The 16,094-nt window shown below is 42.4% G+C and overlaps 2 protein-coding genes across 4 annotated transcripts; one reads left to right on the top strand and one right to left on the bottom strand.

Annotated features, from left to right (window-relative positions):
* Positions 1 to 834: 834 nt before the first annotated feature.
* On the bottom strand, positions 835 to 9,635 carry rdh10a (retinol dehydrogenase 10a). The gene is made up of 6 exons (XM_028969727.1): positions 8,908 to 9,635; positions 8,273 to 8,508; positions 2,883 to 2,981; positions 1,715 to 1,860; positions 1,247 to 1,378; positions 835 to 1,076 (listed from the first exon to the last, which is right to left on the bottom strand). Exons 1-6 carry the CDS (start codon positions 9,191 to 9,193, stop codon positions 953 to 955), a joined length of 1,023 nt encoding a protein of 340 aa, XP_028825560.1. The 5' UTR covers positions 9,194 to 9,635; the 3' UTR covers positions 835 to 952.
* A 113-nt stretch (positions 9,636 to 9,748) lies between these two features.
* On the top strand, positions 9,749 to 15,030 carry c2h8orf89 (chromosome 2 C8orf89 homolog). 3 transcript variants are annotated; one of them, XR_003748850.1, is made up of 5 exons: positions 9,749 to 9,814; positions 13,150 to 13,264; positions 13,733 to 13,837; positions 14,182 to 14,237; positions 14,749 to 15,027. XR_003748850.1 is itself a non-coding variant. In XM_028969728.1 (5 exons), exons 1-5 carry the CDS (start codon positions 11,885 to 11,887, stop codon positions 14,886 to 14,888), a joined length of 558 nt encoding a protein of 185 aa, XP_028825561.1. In that variant the 5' UTR covers positions 11,667 to 11,884; the 3' UTR covers positions 14,889 to 15,030. The 3 variants fall into 3 exon arrangements, 1 of the variants encoding a protein (XP_028825561.1); XR_003748849.1 differs by lacking the exon at positions 9,749 to 9,814 and adding an exon at positions 9,827 to 10,143; XM_028969728.1 differs by lacking the exon at positions 9,749 to 9,814 and adding an exon at positions 11,667 to 12,026 and having other exon boundaries at positions 14,749 to 15,030.
* Positions 15,031 to 16,094: the final 1,064 nt, after the last annotated feature.

Here is a 16,094-nt window from a genome sequence, read left to right as displayed (position 1 = left end):
AGATTACAAAAATATCACCAGTCACAGCAGAGTTCAATGGCATGAATGCTCACACTAAGATTTCCGTGAGAATCATGTTAACATTTCACTGATGACTGACTGTTTGACATGCTTATACGTACATGTGTTTGTTTGACCAGTGCCCACCCCTTTTTAAACTTTTTAAAAAATTGGTCAAAATGGAAAAAAAAATTGATTGATCAAACCTTTTTGCATACAACCTTTGCATGCACAGCCAACTCAGCAAGGTCCTCCTGAAATGTGACATTTACCACAGTCAATTGGGCGCAGGAGCTCTGGCCACAGTACACAAAGCTCCAGGGTATTTATAAAAAAAAAAAAAAAAAAAAAAAAGGGGGGGGGGGGGGGGGGGGGGTGCATATGGTAGTGTGTGCCTTATCATTTACTGTAGGGAGCCACAAATGCATTCACCAATCATTTAACTGTGAAATGTGACCAGTCCAAAGAAAAAAAAGGCTACAGGAGCAGATAGCATTGGCAGTGTAGAGAAGGTAAGTAATTACAGTGCATGTCTACAAAAACATAACGTGACAAAAGATTTACTGTTTGTACAGTAACATACTGTATATTTCCACAAAAACACTAAATAATGCTTGTGACTACATTACGTAAATAGTTAATTATTGAATACCTTATGTATGATTTCAAAACTATTGACAGTATATAGATGGTTGGTTTCTTTAAACAAACCTTTTTTTTTTTCTCAAAATAAAGACAAATAAATCCTTAGTGTAGTACACAGCTTTCTTTGTTCCAGAGGAACAATATGGTAAACCTTTGCATCAATGCAAGTGCACCAGTCTAGATTCAGTCTTTTTTTTTTTTTTTTTTTCCCTCCCCCTTCCCCCTCTTCAAATTAAATTCTCCCACAGTGGTCTTGTCCTCTTCCGTTCAGGAAATGTGCCCTTGTATGACTTGGGAATAGCGCCCTCTAGATCCCGTTCTTGGCTTCATTGTTGTTCATTGCTTCCTTCCTCTGGGCCAAGAAGGGATACATGCACTTGTCCGCTCCAAGGAACCGGTACATACAGACGATAGCTTCGAAAGGCAGGATGCTGTATATATATTAAAAAAAAACAAAAAAAAAAATGCAACAGACTAATTTATTTCTGAAAAGCCTCAAGACACAATTTATGCTAGTTTTCAAACATTGTGATTGTGCTAAGCCTTAACTGTTAAAGCGAAATACAGCCCTTTATGCTCGGATTGAAGAAAGAGGACCCACCTTTTCATGAAGTTAACCATGTAGACGATGCGGGGTGTGCAGATCATTGGCTGGTCGGTCAGGATGGCCCTCATGGCCTGCTTCACACAGAACTCGGGCCGCAGGGGAGGGAGGAAGGCCTCGATCTCCTTCCTGTTCAGAGAGGGGGAGACAGGAAAAAAAAATTGAATGGTCTTGCCAAGACCTGTGTGGCATTTCAGGAGAAGTAATTACAGAGGGTAAAAGGATCCAACATGCACCTGTTAAAAAGAGGCAAGCAAGCATCGCAGCAAGGGGAGAGCAGTTCTCTACAGCCTCATTGTTCGGGCGAGGAAACCAAGCTCACCGTGACACGCAGGGGGACAGGCAGAGCCAGCCCTCGCTGTTGTAATGCAATGACCACTTGAACCCGATACCTCATTTTGAAGCTTGAATGTGTGTAGCGGTCCCACATAAAGTATAATAAAAATATATGATCAAATCACTCACCTTATCCTGCACCCCCTGAACATGCCCGTGTCCACCAGGTATGGGCACACCAGCGTCATCTTGATCCCGTCTTTCTCCGAAGCTTTGATTTCATGGCTCAGGGATTCATGGAATCCTATGGCACCGAACTTGCTGGCGCAGTAATCCTGTGAAAAAGGAACAACACTTGGCCTTTAATAAAAACGACCAAAAAATAAAAAAAAAAATCAAGTGTCCTCAGGCAAACTCCACTACTGCAGCTAATGACATGAATCCAGTATACTCTACAGTTTCATTAGCATTCTTCTCTTGTATATCAAGATGTGGTTTGGCTTCGCCGGAGCGTTTTGATGTGGTCTGTTGTGGACAATCTTCAAAAAAAAAAAAAAAAGTGGCTTGGGCAAACACAGATGCGTGTAGATAAACACTCGCAGATAAAGAGACTTCACCGTGCCCACATGACAAGACTGGCAGCTGCAGTGGGGAGAAATTAATGCGGAGCCATTAAATCCACTTTCAGCACATTGCAGGGAAGCATAATAGGTAAGGGGGGAAAAAAGGATCTGTGCTGAGGTCTCTTTGAAGTGAGCCTAATCGTTATGGATGAGAGCTAGTTTAAAAAAAAAACTGAAGTCTGGCCTTGTGCGCAGCTAAGAAAACAAACGGCGATCGGCGGAGGCCGCTAGAAAGCATGCTGGCGTGGAGTCTCTGGAATATTAGATGAGCAAGTTCCCCCCTTCAGCGCGCGGTCGGCTGTGACGCCTTCAGCCAAGCCTTAGCTATTGTTCGAACCCACTGACTACACTGAGCGTCAACAACAACCAAAAAGCCGAAACCCACTGAGTTGCCCCCCCCCCCCTCTCCCTACTCTGCTTTTCAGACTTCCACAGATAGAGACATCTAGCACAGTCGTATGCTTGACATCCCATTCTCTTCCCGGAGCAAAGGACGCAGCGGGGGCCCGGACCCCTGCAGGTAGGGACAGAGGGCCCCAGAGCGGAGCCCCCAGACTCCATCGTGTTCCTTAATTGGCAAGAAGAGCCCACGCCACCCCTTCTCCATCTCCACTTACCAGTGGGTTTGAAGGACGAGCCTCTAAACGGAACGCCCCCTGTCTTTCTTTATTTATTTCAGTTTCTTTTTCTGGAAGCTGCCAAAGGATTTATATGGTGGGATGCAGTGTGCTAACCTCCACACCAGCTGTGCTGAATAATCCGAGGGAGCTGGCAACAGTCACAATGTGGCCATGGTTCATCTCCAGCATCTTGGGAAGAAATGCCTTGGTGGTCTGAGGAGTGGAAGAAGAAGAAGAAGAAGAAAACAAGAGTTATTTTGAAGATGCTGTTTATCTTTGCCAAAGCCCTTTGATCCTTCCTCCTCTCCCAGCTAATCCAGAACCCTACCAAAGCCCGCCTCTGAAAACCCGTTTGTCTCATTGTCTCATAAACAGTTATTTAGCTCCTATTCAATAAAGTATAGACTTTACGTAACACAGGATTATACATTACATAAGATTATACAAAATTACAATTGACCACAGAGCAAAAATCCTTTTTATTGTGTGAAATAGAGCCATATTAAATAAATAAATAATTTCCCCACACAGATCCGGTACCGGGTCAGCACTCACTCTACACTTCGCACAATCTGATTCAGCAGGGGAACCGGCCCTCCATGGCATGGAGAGAGACGCTTCTGCAGGAAAGGTCCGGGGATTTTAATCACGTTAAGTAAATTGCCGTCGATAAAGCCAAGCAGCGGGTCGGAACAGGCCGGGGTTGTTAATGTAGCGCGTCTCCGCAAGGTCCACAACATGACCGATCCAGTCAACTCTAAAGTCATTGTTCACAGCATGGCTCGTTCAGATGCTTCGATTTGACTCAGTGACTTTCTGACCCATGTGATGGATCATGACCTTCTCGGGTTGGTTCGTAATTGAAGGTGAACAAAGCAACGGGGGAAAAAAAAAAAAAAAAAAGTCCCTCCGCAAAATACCTTGAAAGAATTCAGTGAGCTGAAAAATAAAAGGTTGAGATGAAAGCAGGGAGGGCGCACGTGCAAACGCACTTCCTGCTGCTTCACGGTGGACCTTCAAATAGCAACACGAGGCATGAAAACGGCAGAGAAAAATGAAGCCAAGATCAACTCAGAGCTCAGAAATCTTGATGATATCAGCCTTTATAAACATGCCCTTTTTTTTGCCAGTGCCTGTGAATGGTACCAGCTTGCACAGTTATGTGGAGGGGAGGACTGTGCTTTTTTTTTTTTTTTTTTTTTTTTTAAAGGCTCTGCCAGAACGGTTTTATAGATGCCACTCTGACAATTTGCTGGGGTTTTCTCTCAATGTGTTACATGCGGCACTGGTGCTTGCCATAAATCTTTCCGACGTGGCCATGATTTAAGGCTACTGGCACAGAGAGGCTCATTAGGGAAGAAGAAGAAAAGTGTATGTTCATATGCATTGCTAATTTTGGACAATGTGACTCAACATTGCTATTTTTCCAGGGCATTTAACTTAAATGCTTTCAAAGCCAGCTCGTTGTTCAATGGGTTCATTGGGGAGGCGGGTTTGAGGGGTGTTAAGAGCTCATGGCAAAGGCTCCAAGCCGAGAACTATGTGCCAAACAGTTGGACGGTGCGTATGCGTGCAAATGAAGCATTATCTCAAACATGGCCACCTCCACCACGTGCCAGCGCCTTCCTTAACCCTGCAATCCGGGCAAATTGGAGTTTGATTTGGAGGGTGCGCAGTCAATAGAAGCTGCCAGTGAGAGATTAGGTTGCTTTCTGCAGCGTCTTGGCCAGGAAAAGAGCACTTATTTTAAATGAGATGTCTTGGAAGTTATGATTCAGGTCAGGAGATCTCAGCACTGTTACTGGCTCCCAACGAGGAGTAGAGGGTTTTAGAGGGACTTGCACTACTAATGTAATGAGAGAACAGACTATTCTACTTGCCCTGCCCATAGAACTATTATGACTATCTTTTACTGTTGCATTTAGATTTAGGTTAGAACAACTCAATTACAATTTAAGATGCATAACTATTTTTTATTGCCATAAGCGTAATTGTTAAAATGCTATTGCAAGCCGAAAATTTGCAACGGTTAAACGGTGACATTTATAACCCTTGATTGAACAGAGATAAAAACATAGCTGGCTGGGTCTAAATGGGGCTCACAGAAGCCAGGGTTGGCCTGGCATGGCCCATCTGACCTCCTGGACACTAAATGTGTGAAACCAAACAGGAGTTCATGTCTTACTTCATAGCTTCCGTAATTGGTTCTCAACGCTCGCGTTCACGCTAAATTAACTTCCAATAGCAGAGAGCTCTCCTTGGCTATGCAGTGGTTCCATGCCTGTTGCGCCTCCTAATTAAGACAAACTCAAGTGCATTTCTGCGCACAAAGCTCTTCACAGCTGCAGTGTCAGCACGCATTAGTGCTCCTGTTTGACCAACAGGAATATGCACAAATATTGAGCACCAGATGGCCCATAATTAGTCAGCCCCGTTTGCTGGGGAAATACAACAGGCTCATTTTTCCCCCCTTTATGACTGACGGACAATTGTCGAGCCCTAATAAAGGAAGGCTGCTGCTTTTTACATAAAGATCGAATATGTAGATTCATTACAAAAGCAAGCAAGAACGCAAGAGATTGCTAAATTTAGGGAGGGGGGGGGCATTTTGCACATAAAACAGTCAGCAGACCATACCTAAAAGCTTGTTTTATCTTCCCTGCTAACTCCATGCTGTTCCGTTTGTGTTAATCTGCTGCTAATCCACTACATCCCGTCAATGCAGAGCTTCTTTGTACTCTGGGCTGTTAAATGACCAGACACAAATGAGCCTGGCAGGGCTGTCCGTGCAGCCCACCGGATCGGAACGGCAAAAAGAATGAGCAGAGTCCAGCCAAGTAACAAGTACAGGTGCACCCGGGGCCGGGCCATATGAAGCGACTCGAGTACGACTCTTCTGCCTGGCTGCGCTCTTTCTCCTGCTCTGGCAAGAATGTGGCTTGGAAAACTTGGCTCCTGTCACTTGGCATTTTGTCAAGCTGACCCCCCCTCCCCAGACAAGAAACCAATTGTCGGATAAGTGGGTCAGGCAGCAGCTCCCCATTACCAGCCTGGCTGTAGACAAGACTCGCTTGAGCCTCCTCACATCCTCAGCCGCTGCGTTGCTCACACTTGAGGAATTTCGTCCTCTAGCTGCGTCCCATGGCAGGCAGCAGGTCAATGAACTTGACGCGATAAAACACTTTGAGGAAACGAGCCAGACGGACCAAATCAGGGACCAATTTTGTTCTGCTGTCCGGCTGATGAGTGGCAGCCATTCTTCATGGAAGGAGAGCTAAGAATGGAAAAACAGGAGGAACTGGGAGTCAAGTCTGCTCCAAGAATCAGGGAGGACGAGGCCAAGCGCTCTGGTCCTGGAACTCCCATGCAGCTGCATGCAGCCCTTATGAAAGGGTCCAGAAAGATCAGGGCCCTCAGCTGAGCGGAGACAGCCTGGCAGAAGACCATGCTTAGATAATGGCCTTACTTCCTGCTTGCTTTTACATCTGAGCTGCATTCCCACCATGCAATCCAAAAAATAAAGATGACATCCATCTGGTGTTTGCCCTTCTCCGCTTCCATTGTTCGCAGTGTTATAAGCGCAGAAATGTGAGAATGCATATTCTCAAAGTGTAACATTCGGACTCGGATTGTGTAAATTAAATCAATTTACTCGTACATTTACAGAGGTACAAATAACATTTTCAACAAAGCTTCAATGAGCAGAGAACACTGAGTTCTGAGCCAAAAAATGAAACCATAATGGTCACATTACAAGTCTTCTAATCGTAAAATGCTGAAATATGTTAATTATACTGTAAGGTAATAACATTTATTTAATTAATTGTGATCGAGTTAGTGGTATAATTGATAAATGTGTATAATTGCAATATACAAAGCAATGCAATTTAATTGTAATTACATAAACATTAACTGAAATGGGATTAAATAAACAGTAATTGGTCATTTAATTTATTAGATAGAAAGTAATTATGCCAATTATCTATATGACAACATTACTTTCTCCTGCTCTAGTTTTTCTCTCATGTCGAAAATAAGCGACTTACATTTACCAATCCAAAGAATGCAATCAACTGAAAGTCCTTTTTAGAGTCAGACTCCTGATGAATCAGTGGTTACCACAGACCAAGACATATTTAAGTGCAAACTTACTACTGCTTTTAAAAACACTTAATGAATCGAGTAGAAGGACTTTATTGTTACATACGTCCCAACTGTTTCATAAGGATACCACGGACACACAAAAAAATTCAAAGCACTGTGAAAGACACCATCTGCATGTGGTGACCAATTAAGATTACATGAGTGTGTGTGTGTGTGTGTGTGTTGGGGGGGGGGGGGGGGGGAGGAACAGTGTTACTTCAGGTCTATTCAGCAGGCTTGTGGCCTTAATGAACCACATCCTCCATTCTGTGGTCTTTAGCAGTCCCCATTCATTAAGAGCTGCTTTCATCTCTCATCCCCAAAAAGAAGTAGTGCACTGCGTAAGGCTAAAGACAACACGACCGAAAACCTTAATGAGTATCCCCGCCGTACGACTTGCGCCCCGATGAGCACCAGTGGAAGGAAGGAAGGAGAGAAAGAAAGAAGAAAAAAAAAAAAGCTTCTTCATTATTGTCCATTTCAACAATGATCAATAAATGAGAAGATTTTTTAAGACCGTAAGATTAAAAAAAAAAAAAAACGCACCAACAAAGCGGTTGGTGTGACTTTGCTCGGCAGGTCTCTCAGCAACTAGCCCTCCATCCAAACACTCCCCGCAGGGGTGGTCTTCCCAACAACAATGCTGTTTGCAGACGTTCAGCGCTCACTCATTTACAAACACGAGGATAATTAGCGAGAGTCAACGTGAGAATGGCTGTATACAAATGGCACCTCCCTGAGCAGGATGTGCCCTTCAATGGGCTTTTAATTAACAGGCCAAGCCGGAGCAGATTGTTCTTGGTGTGTTAAGCAAGCCCCCCCCCCCCCGATCCCAGCAAGGGTTGTTTATATTCAAAGATGTTCGCGGCGCAGTCAATCCGCTGCATCGCTGTGCGCACGTCTGCAACAATGATGCGGCGTCTGCTATAAATATTCGAGAAACGTACGCCAGATTCACAACAAACGGATCGTCTGAAGTGGCGGTCTAGAAACACTTTGGCGCAGACCTCCACCTCCGGGTGCGGAAGTGAGAGATTTATTTGCCCCCACTGAAGACTACAGGAAGGCCTATTTGCCAAGGAATGATTTGAACTCGGGCTGCCAAGGAAGCGCTCCTGGTGGCATTTACCGAAGCAGCTCGCACGCACCAGTTTGTAGTTAAACGGAGGTACTTCTACCCTAGATCTTTGAGTCTGGAATGCATTTCATAGAAGGAGCAGCAACAGGCAAAAAAAAATAAAATGGGTTGGTCATGAACTGAAAACGTAATGTCTCATCTGCATGAATGTCTCATCTGTGTGTGCATAATAATATATTTTTTTAAAAAACAGGACAGGACTAAAGACTTTAACGGGGCTTACCCAGAAGTGCGCGTGACAGTTCACCACCATGGTGCGTTCGATCAGCTCATCGGGACACTCCAGGAGGTGGTGTCCGGACACCACGCCGGCGTTGTTGATCAACAGGTCGACCTCGCCCACCTCGCGCCGCACCTTCTCGGCGGTGGAATACACGCTCTCCCGCTTGCCCACGTCACACACGTACGTGTACACCTGAGGCTGGAAAGGGGGAACCTCCTCCACACCACCAACTCCTCCTGAGGCACGAGGGACATTGTGAACAGCCGCAGCGTTAGAGCTTCCTGACACAACGCGCAGTTAAAACAGCTCAATAAATAATACAACCAGTTCTATAATCAACGGATCAGCATGAACAGTCTCATCACATTGAAGATCAATATGTTGTGTTTCACCCCAATATACTGGTAATATATATATATCAAGTAATATATGTTGATATTAAGTAATAGCAATAGTAGTATAAGTAATAATATGTTGATTGTTACATAACATAAAAAAAAAAGTTTTGAATAATCAGAGTATCTGCATCAAAATATTACGATAAATCCCATTATCGGTATTGGCATACATCGGCAACTATTATTATAAGAGCATGAATTATTCAAATCTAGAAAACGCGATCTTGCGCGAATTACCGTCTCGGGATAACGGGCCGTCCAGCTCGCGGTAGATCTGCCGCACCATCTCGGCCGTCTCCTCGTTGCTCTGGCCGTTGATGTCCCACAGCACCAGGACCGCCCGCCGCCGGGCGAACTCCTTGGCGAAGAGCCGCCCGAGGCCGCCGCCGGCGCCGGTGATCACGCACACCTGTCCCGCCACGCTCTTCTCCTTCGGCCGCACCAGCCACTTGAGGGCGGCCACCACGATGGCCCACAGGACCCGCAGGATGACCACGAGGAACTCCGCGAGAATGTTAATCATGGTCGCCGCGATAAGAAATGACGCCGAACTAAAGCAAACAGCAACAAAGATCCGGGATCTTGAAAATAGATGGGTTTATTAATTAATAACAACCGCCCCACTCATGCATAAAAAGAAGTTGTTTCTTATTTCATAAAACGTTGTTCTGGATGCCCCGTAGAATCCTACTGAATAAATATCATAATAATAATAATATTTATTTTGCCGGAGTGACAATCGCCTGGCCGATAAAAAAACTCGGAATGTGAACTTAGACTAAAAAAAGCCTAGCTCAATAATAAAAAAAAAGCCCAAGTTAAATTAACTATCTAAAAATAAAAAAACAAACACATAAAAAAAATAAAACCTCTCCTAGCGTGTCACCTATGGCAGAAAGCGGAAAGTTCCAGGCACCGTGGAGCGACCGGTCACTCCTGCCGCTCTGTTGCCCCCTTTCGTAGGAGCGACACTGCGCGACTGCGGCTCCACGCCTCTTTTTAAACGGGCCCTCGCTGCCCGAAGGACCCCACGGGGCGCGCGACGCGAGCGCCTGACTGGAATGCGGCCCGTCGGGAGGTTTTCCACGGAGAGCCGGAGGCGTGTCTGGGGCTGGAGACATTACGCAACGTCTTATTGACGCGCGTGCAAGTTATATTTTAATTATATTTTATTTAGGATTTGACGGCGCACTTGCTACACAGAAAACCGGTCGGATGCAATATTGCCTTTGCAATAATGCTGGAAACTGCGTTCGGGCTTACTAGTAGTATATCAATACAAAGTAGTATATCAGTACAAACAAAAATGTAAATTGAACGTAAATAAAGTACACCGTACTTAGTATTTGAAAACATTCGTCAGACGGTTGTAAATATGCGCGTTGGCGTAATCGGGCAGTAGCCGAGACAGCCAGACACGTGTGGACCCGCGAACACGGAAGACGTCGGCAGAGTCAGCGAGTCGCTGTGGAAGTGCGTTAATAATAATAATAATAATAATAAAACACACAGTTGGTTTTGGGGTCTTGTCGTACAAGGGGGACTCCGGACTCATGATTTCATTCGATCTGGAATATGCACCATATATTGGCAGCGTGTAGACAGTAAATCCACAAGCTCGAGACGTCGAAAGTGTCGCCAAATCGGAAACCCACCTGTCAATATTTCGTTAATTTTTCTCACGAATCGCCAGCAGCACAGACAGTCCAAGTAAACAGTCCTACTTACAGGAGTAAACCGCAAGTAAAGTTTGGAATATATCTGCCCAGACATGTCTGGCCTTTTTATTAAATTACGATAGTGCACAAACATAAAAACTATTTATAACACTGTTTAGTGTGCGCGTTGTTAAAATAAACGAACGGAGGCATTATCGAAGCTGGGCAGGTTTCCGCGTTTTAAATGTCCCAAATTTCCGCCTGTTCTTTTTCGACGCGACGACGCCACCTAGTGTTCAGCGTGCGGTTGCTAAATTGCAGTCTGGTTTAATTACACGTTTACCTGGGATACGTTACATATTGTTGCATTCTACAGCCTCCGTATTCTACATATACAACCTGTAATAACGCAGGACAAGAAAAGGTTACGTCAGAAAATATTACTAGAAACGACCCATACAAAAATACGAAACAAATGCGTTCGGACATGAACCTATTAAGCGTGGACCAATTAAATGGACACCCTCAAATAAAAAATCTAAAATAAATAAAATAACATTTTTTACATTGCATTTGGAATAGAGTCTATCATTCCATCCCCTATGAAAAAGAAAATTCAAGTCTATCAGAAAGTCACTTTTCAAACAACCAAAAACCATGTGTAAAATAGCAAGAATTAAAGCTTAAATATATGAATGTTAAGTGCAAAATAATGGCGACTACATTTTGTCTCCTGCACACTAGTGTTGTCTAAATGAATGTGTTAAACAATATTAGTAATTTCTACTAAAGCTTTTTGATTGTAAATCAAATGTTGGTATTTGTGTGTCAGTATTTACTGTTCTAAATTGTGCAATCTATGGTTCTTTTCTAATTATAAGTGGCTAAAGAATTATCAGGTCAAAACTAAGAAGCACACACCAAGTTCAAAAGACAAAAGGGCATTTAAATGCAGTTTTGACTTGCATGTGTCTTCTGAATATACGCAAATACAGTCAATATGATTTGGTCGGTGTATGTTTGTTCATGGAGGCAATGCCATGTAACACTAAAGCCAGTATTCAGTCGGTTCAACCTAACTAAAATTTAGGTTGTTTTTTTTTTTTTTGCAGTGCCAGACTAGTTAATGGCATTCTGTTAAAAGACTGGTGTACCACGGGTGACTGAGCTTTTACCTGTGATATAAGTACATTTTACTCTTTTTACCGAAGAGAACGTTTAAAACGAAGCGTTCCCCTTTTATATCAATATCAATTGAAATAAGACAATATCAATTCAAATCAGTTGTCCAGTTATAAACTAGAGCACGTCACTCACACCGCTGCAAAGTCGTCTGAAACTATGTTACAGCACATTTATAATATTCTTTGTTGCTGGAAGAGGACAGATTAAGAGTTTGACTTCAGCCTTCTAGGTCAGTTAACGGTATCCGGTGTTGGTATCTATGGTAACAGGACGGCAGCGGCGGGAATATCGCTTACAGGCTGCGACTCGACGGTCCCGCGGTCGTTTCTTGGTTATAAGAGAGATGTGGTCGTTGTAAAATGGGATAATTGATGGAAAGGCGCACGCTGGCGCGGCCGAAGTTGACGACGCTTCCAGCGGCTCGAAGCCCTGCTGACGTCATCAGCGCGGCACCGGCGCGAGGCAGGACCTCGGGGTCAGAGGGCAAACTGGACTTTTTGGGAATCCAGCGGTGTGAGTGACGTGCTCTATTTTATAACTGGACAACTGATTTGAATTGATATCGTCTTATATCAATTGATATTAATATAAAAGCTGAACGCTTTTATATAAGAGTAAAATATACTTACATTTACATCATTTATCAGACCAGAGCGACTTACAATCAGTAGTTACAGGGACAGTCCCCCTCTGGAGACACTCAGGGTTAAGTGTCTTGCTCAGGGACACGATGGTAGTAAGTGGGGTTTGAACCTGGGTCTTTTGGTTCACAGGCAAGTGTGTTACCGCTAGGCTACTACCACCCTTATGTTTTGTATCAAAGGTAAAAGCCGTGGCACACCAGTCTTTTAATAGAATGCCATTAACTAGTCTGGCACTGCAAAAAAATAACTACCTAAATTTTAGTTAGGTTGAACCAACTGAATACTGGCTTTAGTGTTACATGGCATTGCCTCCATGAACAAACATACACCGACCAAATCATATTGACTGTAATACTGAATGAACTAGTATTTGCGTATATTCAGAAGACACATGCAAATTACAACTGCATTTAAATGCCCTTTTGTCTTTTGAACTTGGTGTGTGCTTCTTAGTTTTGACCTGATAATTCTTAGTCACTTATAATTAGAAAATAACAGATTGCATAATTTAGAACAGTAAATACTGACACACAAATACCAACATTTGATTTACAATCAAAAAGCCTTATTAGAAATGACTAATATTGTTTAGCACATTAATTTTGATTTCTTTTTAAATTTTTTGCTCAACAACACTAGTGTGCTGGAGACAAAATGTTGTTAAGTGTTGTTTTGCACTTAACATTAATATATTTAAGCTTATATTTTACTTTTGGTTGTTTGAAAAGTAACTTTTTGGTTGACTTTTGAATTATAGAATCTATTCCAACTGTAATTTAACAATTTGTCTCAATGAGCCTCAATCAAAACCATCAACTAGGCTTTCTCGATGGCTTAATAGTAAGCACTAGATGGCGCTACAAACATTCTTCTAGAGGAAGGGGAAGAAAAACTTCACACCTACGTTGCTTTATAAGGGTGTCAGTTTAACTGGTTTATGCTTAATAGATTCATGTCCAAATGTTGGTCATGACTTTATTTTATTTTTTTAGATGAGGTTCTGCTGGAACCTTCACTGACTCGGGATTACCATAGTCCCAAATCAAACAACTTACTTCGATTTGCCTTTCGCAAAGGGACCTTTCCCACAAAACCAGCGACTTTAGGGTGAGTTACCAAAACCGGTAGAGGTCTGCTGAAATTATTATTATTAGTAGATCTCAGACCTACTTCATACAGTGAAGTTTAAATAAAGCCAATGTTTTTGCAGATGCAAATAAATCTCAATGTTATGTGCTGCTGCAATAGATACACATATCAAAATATGTAGCATTTCAGGCATTTTCAGTTAAAAATAAAAGGAAAATAATTTATTTTTATTTTTATATTTCATCACTATTAGCCTGAGTCATAAATCATGAATGATTTTTTCCAGTTTGACTTTCAATTTTATGAAGACAACAGAGACAGACACGGCTCTATAAATTTCAATTAAAACAAAGTAAATTAAAACTCTTTGTGTCTGTAACAAAAGTTTTTAGACTTTAGACTGTCAGCATAAATCCAACAAGGAATAATTTGTTTTTACAAGTAGGACAGTGAGCAGTTAGATTAGACTTGATTCATTTATTCCAGACTCTTGGAAGGATATGCCCTGACTTCAGTTCCTGCGATTCTGTTGCCACCTCCCCTACCGGTTACGGTAAAGCATGCCTTCTCCACGGAATTGGTCAAAAACAGGTTTGTACAGGAGTGAGATGCTATATTTTGTCTCTTAACTGTGAAAAAAAGTTTTTGGAAGGTTGTCAGCAACAATCCAAGCAATCGAATTGTATTCACAATTGCTGCAAGTGTGTAAGGAATTCGGCATGTAAAATTTCTCATTTTGAGTATGTGTTTTTTAGGAGGAGATGTTTGATTAATAATGCAACATGCTGTAGCTCCCACGTTCCTAGGCACCAAGGCGCTCTGTAATTCTGTACATATGTTATTTGGCTTTAGCGTTTGATTAAAAATGAATACATGAATATGCAATGGGTCCATCGATTTGAACGCAGTTACATTTTCCTTTTAATTTCTTTCAGAGCCAGAATAAATAATGAGGCATGCAGAGTGCTTGCTGTTATCACGCAACAAAAAGGTAAGCAGTGTAAACACAGGACTACAGTATTTCAGACTGTGCAAGCAATTGGAGTTTTCAAGCTTCTTTAAACATGAATATTTTAATGAAGACTGGAGAGATGTATTGGCAATAGCGTTCAGTTTAGTTTTCTAACAATAGTTTGTTGTAATGAAAGAAGGAAAGAATTACATGAACAGTTTGTCATTAAAATGCTCTTTCTTTTAAGAACTAAAACCAGATGCTGGTGTATAAAGATACTAAACCACATGCTTAAGAGCAGCCAGAAGCAGATTTCGGTTGACTGAGCTCATGACCAGCACTTTCATAGTCTGAAGCGCTGAATAAACATTGATGTTGCTTTCAAGGATGCTTCTAGGGTGGTGATTAAGAGCCACCATGACTCTGTGTGTATGGTTCTCACCTCTCTGAGTTCCAGAAAATGGTAGGTTTTGTGTGGGACACGGGAAAGTGAGATGTTGACCAGAGGATGTTGTGGAACCAGGCTGTGATTCACCATTTCATTTTCCAGCTCAGGTCTACCCTGATCCGTTCTGTGGAGCCTCAGCCTCATTTCTTCAGAGGCTTTCAGAGATCTCCTACCTGGAAGAGGAAACTGTGCAGCAGGAGAAGATTAAGAAGCTCAAAAAGAGCAAAAGGCAGGACTCCTAATCATAGGCTGCCAGATCAAGAGGAAAGAGCAGAGGCACGCGGTCTCTGTACACTATGCGGCCAAATTTTTTTAATTAATTTTTTTCCCCCCACTTGTATCCAGAGCGGCCCCAGCAGAGCTTACTCCAGTGTTCACTGTGCTGTAAGAATCATGTGCTGAATAATAAAATATTTTTTTTTTTTTTACGCCAAAAAACATGTCGCGCGTGAGTCCATTCTGAATCACCAGTTTCACATGTGCTCAGATAGTCTGTATGACTAAACTGTAATATTGTCTGTTATGCTAACACAGTTTTGATTATGTAAGATACATAATCTTTCCTAGAAGAAGAAACCATTTGTGTTTTGCTAATCTGACTAATAAACAGAAAAGTGAACGACTATATTTTTATAAAGAGAAACCAATTAAATGGCAATTGTAGAAATCTCTTCCCTTATAAATACAGTCTTTTTTTACAAATAATAATCATTTTTAAAGAAAAAACAAGGTCACAGTATGGTCTGTAGACAGTGGTAGTTGGCGTGTATTTATACTCTTGAAATGCCTTTGGAATTTCGACCACCATGTTGTCCTTGTCTTTGTTCAATAGAGTTTGCTGCTATTGCGTCAATAGCTTATTGACTTTGTGCCGCCGCTTAGCAGATTTCAAAGAAAAAGGCCTAAAAAGTCAGTGGGAATCCAACTACCTGATGTCTCAGGTGGGTGTCTGTTTAACCGCAGGTACACAGGACAACAATTCAAACTCTTCAACCAGACATTTTTGTGCCCAGTTTTTTTTTCTTTTCTTTATTTCGCATTTATGATACATTCTTATCCAGAGCGACTTACAATCAGAAGTTACAGGGACAGTCCCCCTGGAGCAACTCAGGGTTAAGTGTATTGTTCAGGGACACAATGGTAGTAAGTCTAAACCTGTGACTTTGCAGTTTTCTGGTATTTCATAACTGCACAACCCTGAGGGAGCATCGAGCCTAGTTAAAAGCACAGAATATGGCAATGTATCATATTTTTACTCACATCGAATGAAAGTACATGATGCATTTGCAATGTATTTGCAGGGGACGGTAGTAGCCTAGGGGGTAACACACTCGCCTATGAACTAGGAGACTCAGGTTCAAATCCCACTTACTACCATTGTGTCCCTGAGCAAGACACTTAACCCTAAGTTGCTCCAGGGGGGACTGTCCCTGTAACTACTGATTGTA

The sequence above is a fragment of the Denticeps clupeoides genome, chromosome 2 (genome assembly GCF_900700375.1).
Source record: "Denticeps clupeoides chromosome 2, fDenClu1.1, whole genome shotgun sequence".
Taxonomy (NCBI): Eukaryota; Metazoa; Chordata; class Actinopteri; order Clupeiformes; family Denticipitidae; genus Denticeps; species Denticeps clupeoides.
Note: the sequence above shows the minus strand (reverse complement) of the source record. Positions and strands in the feature narration are given on the sequence as shown.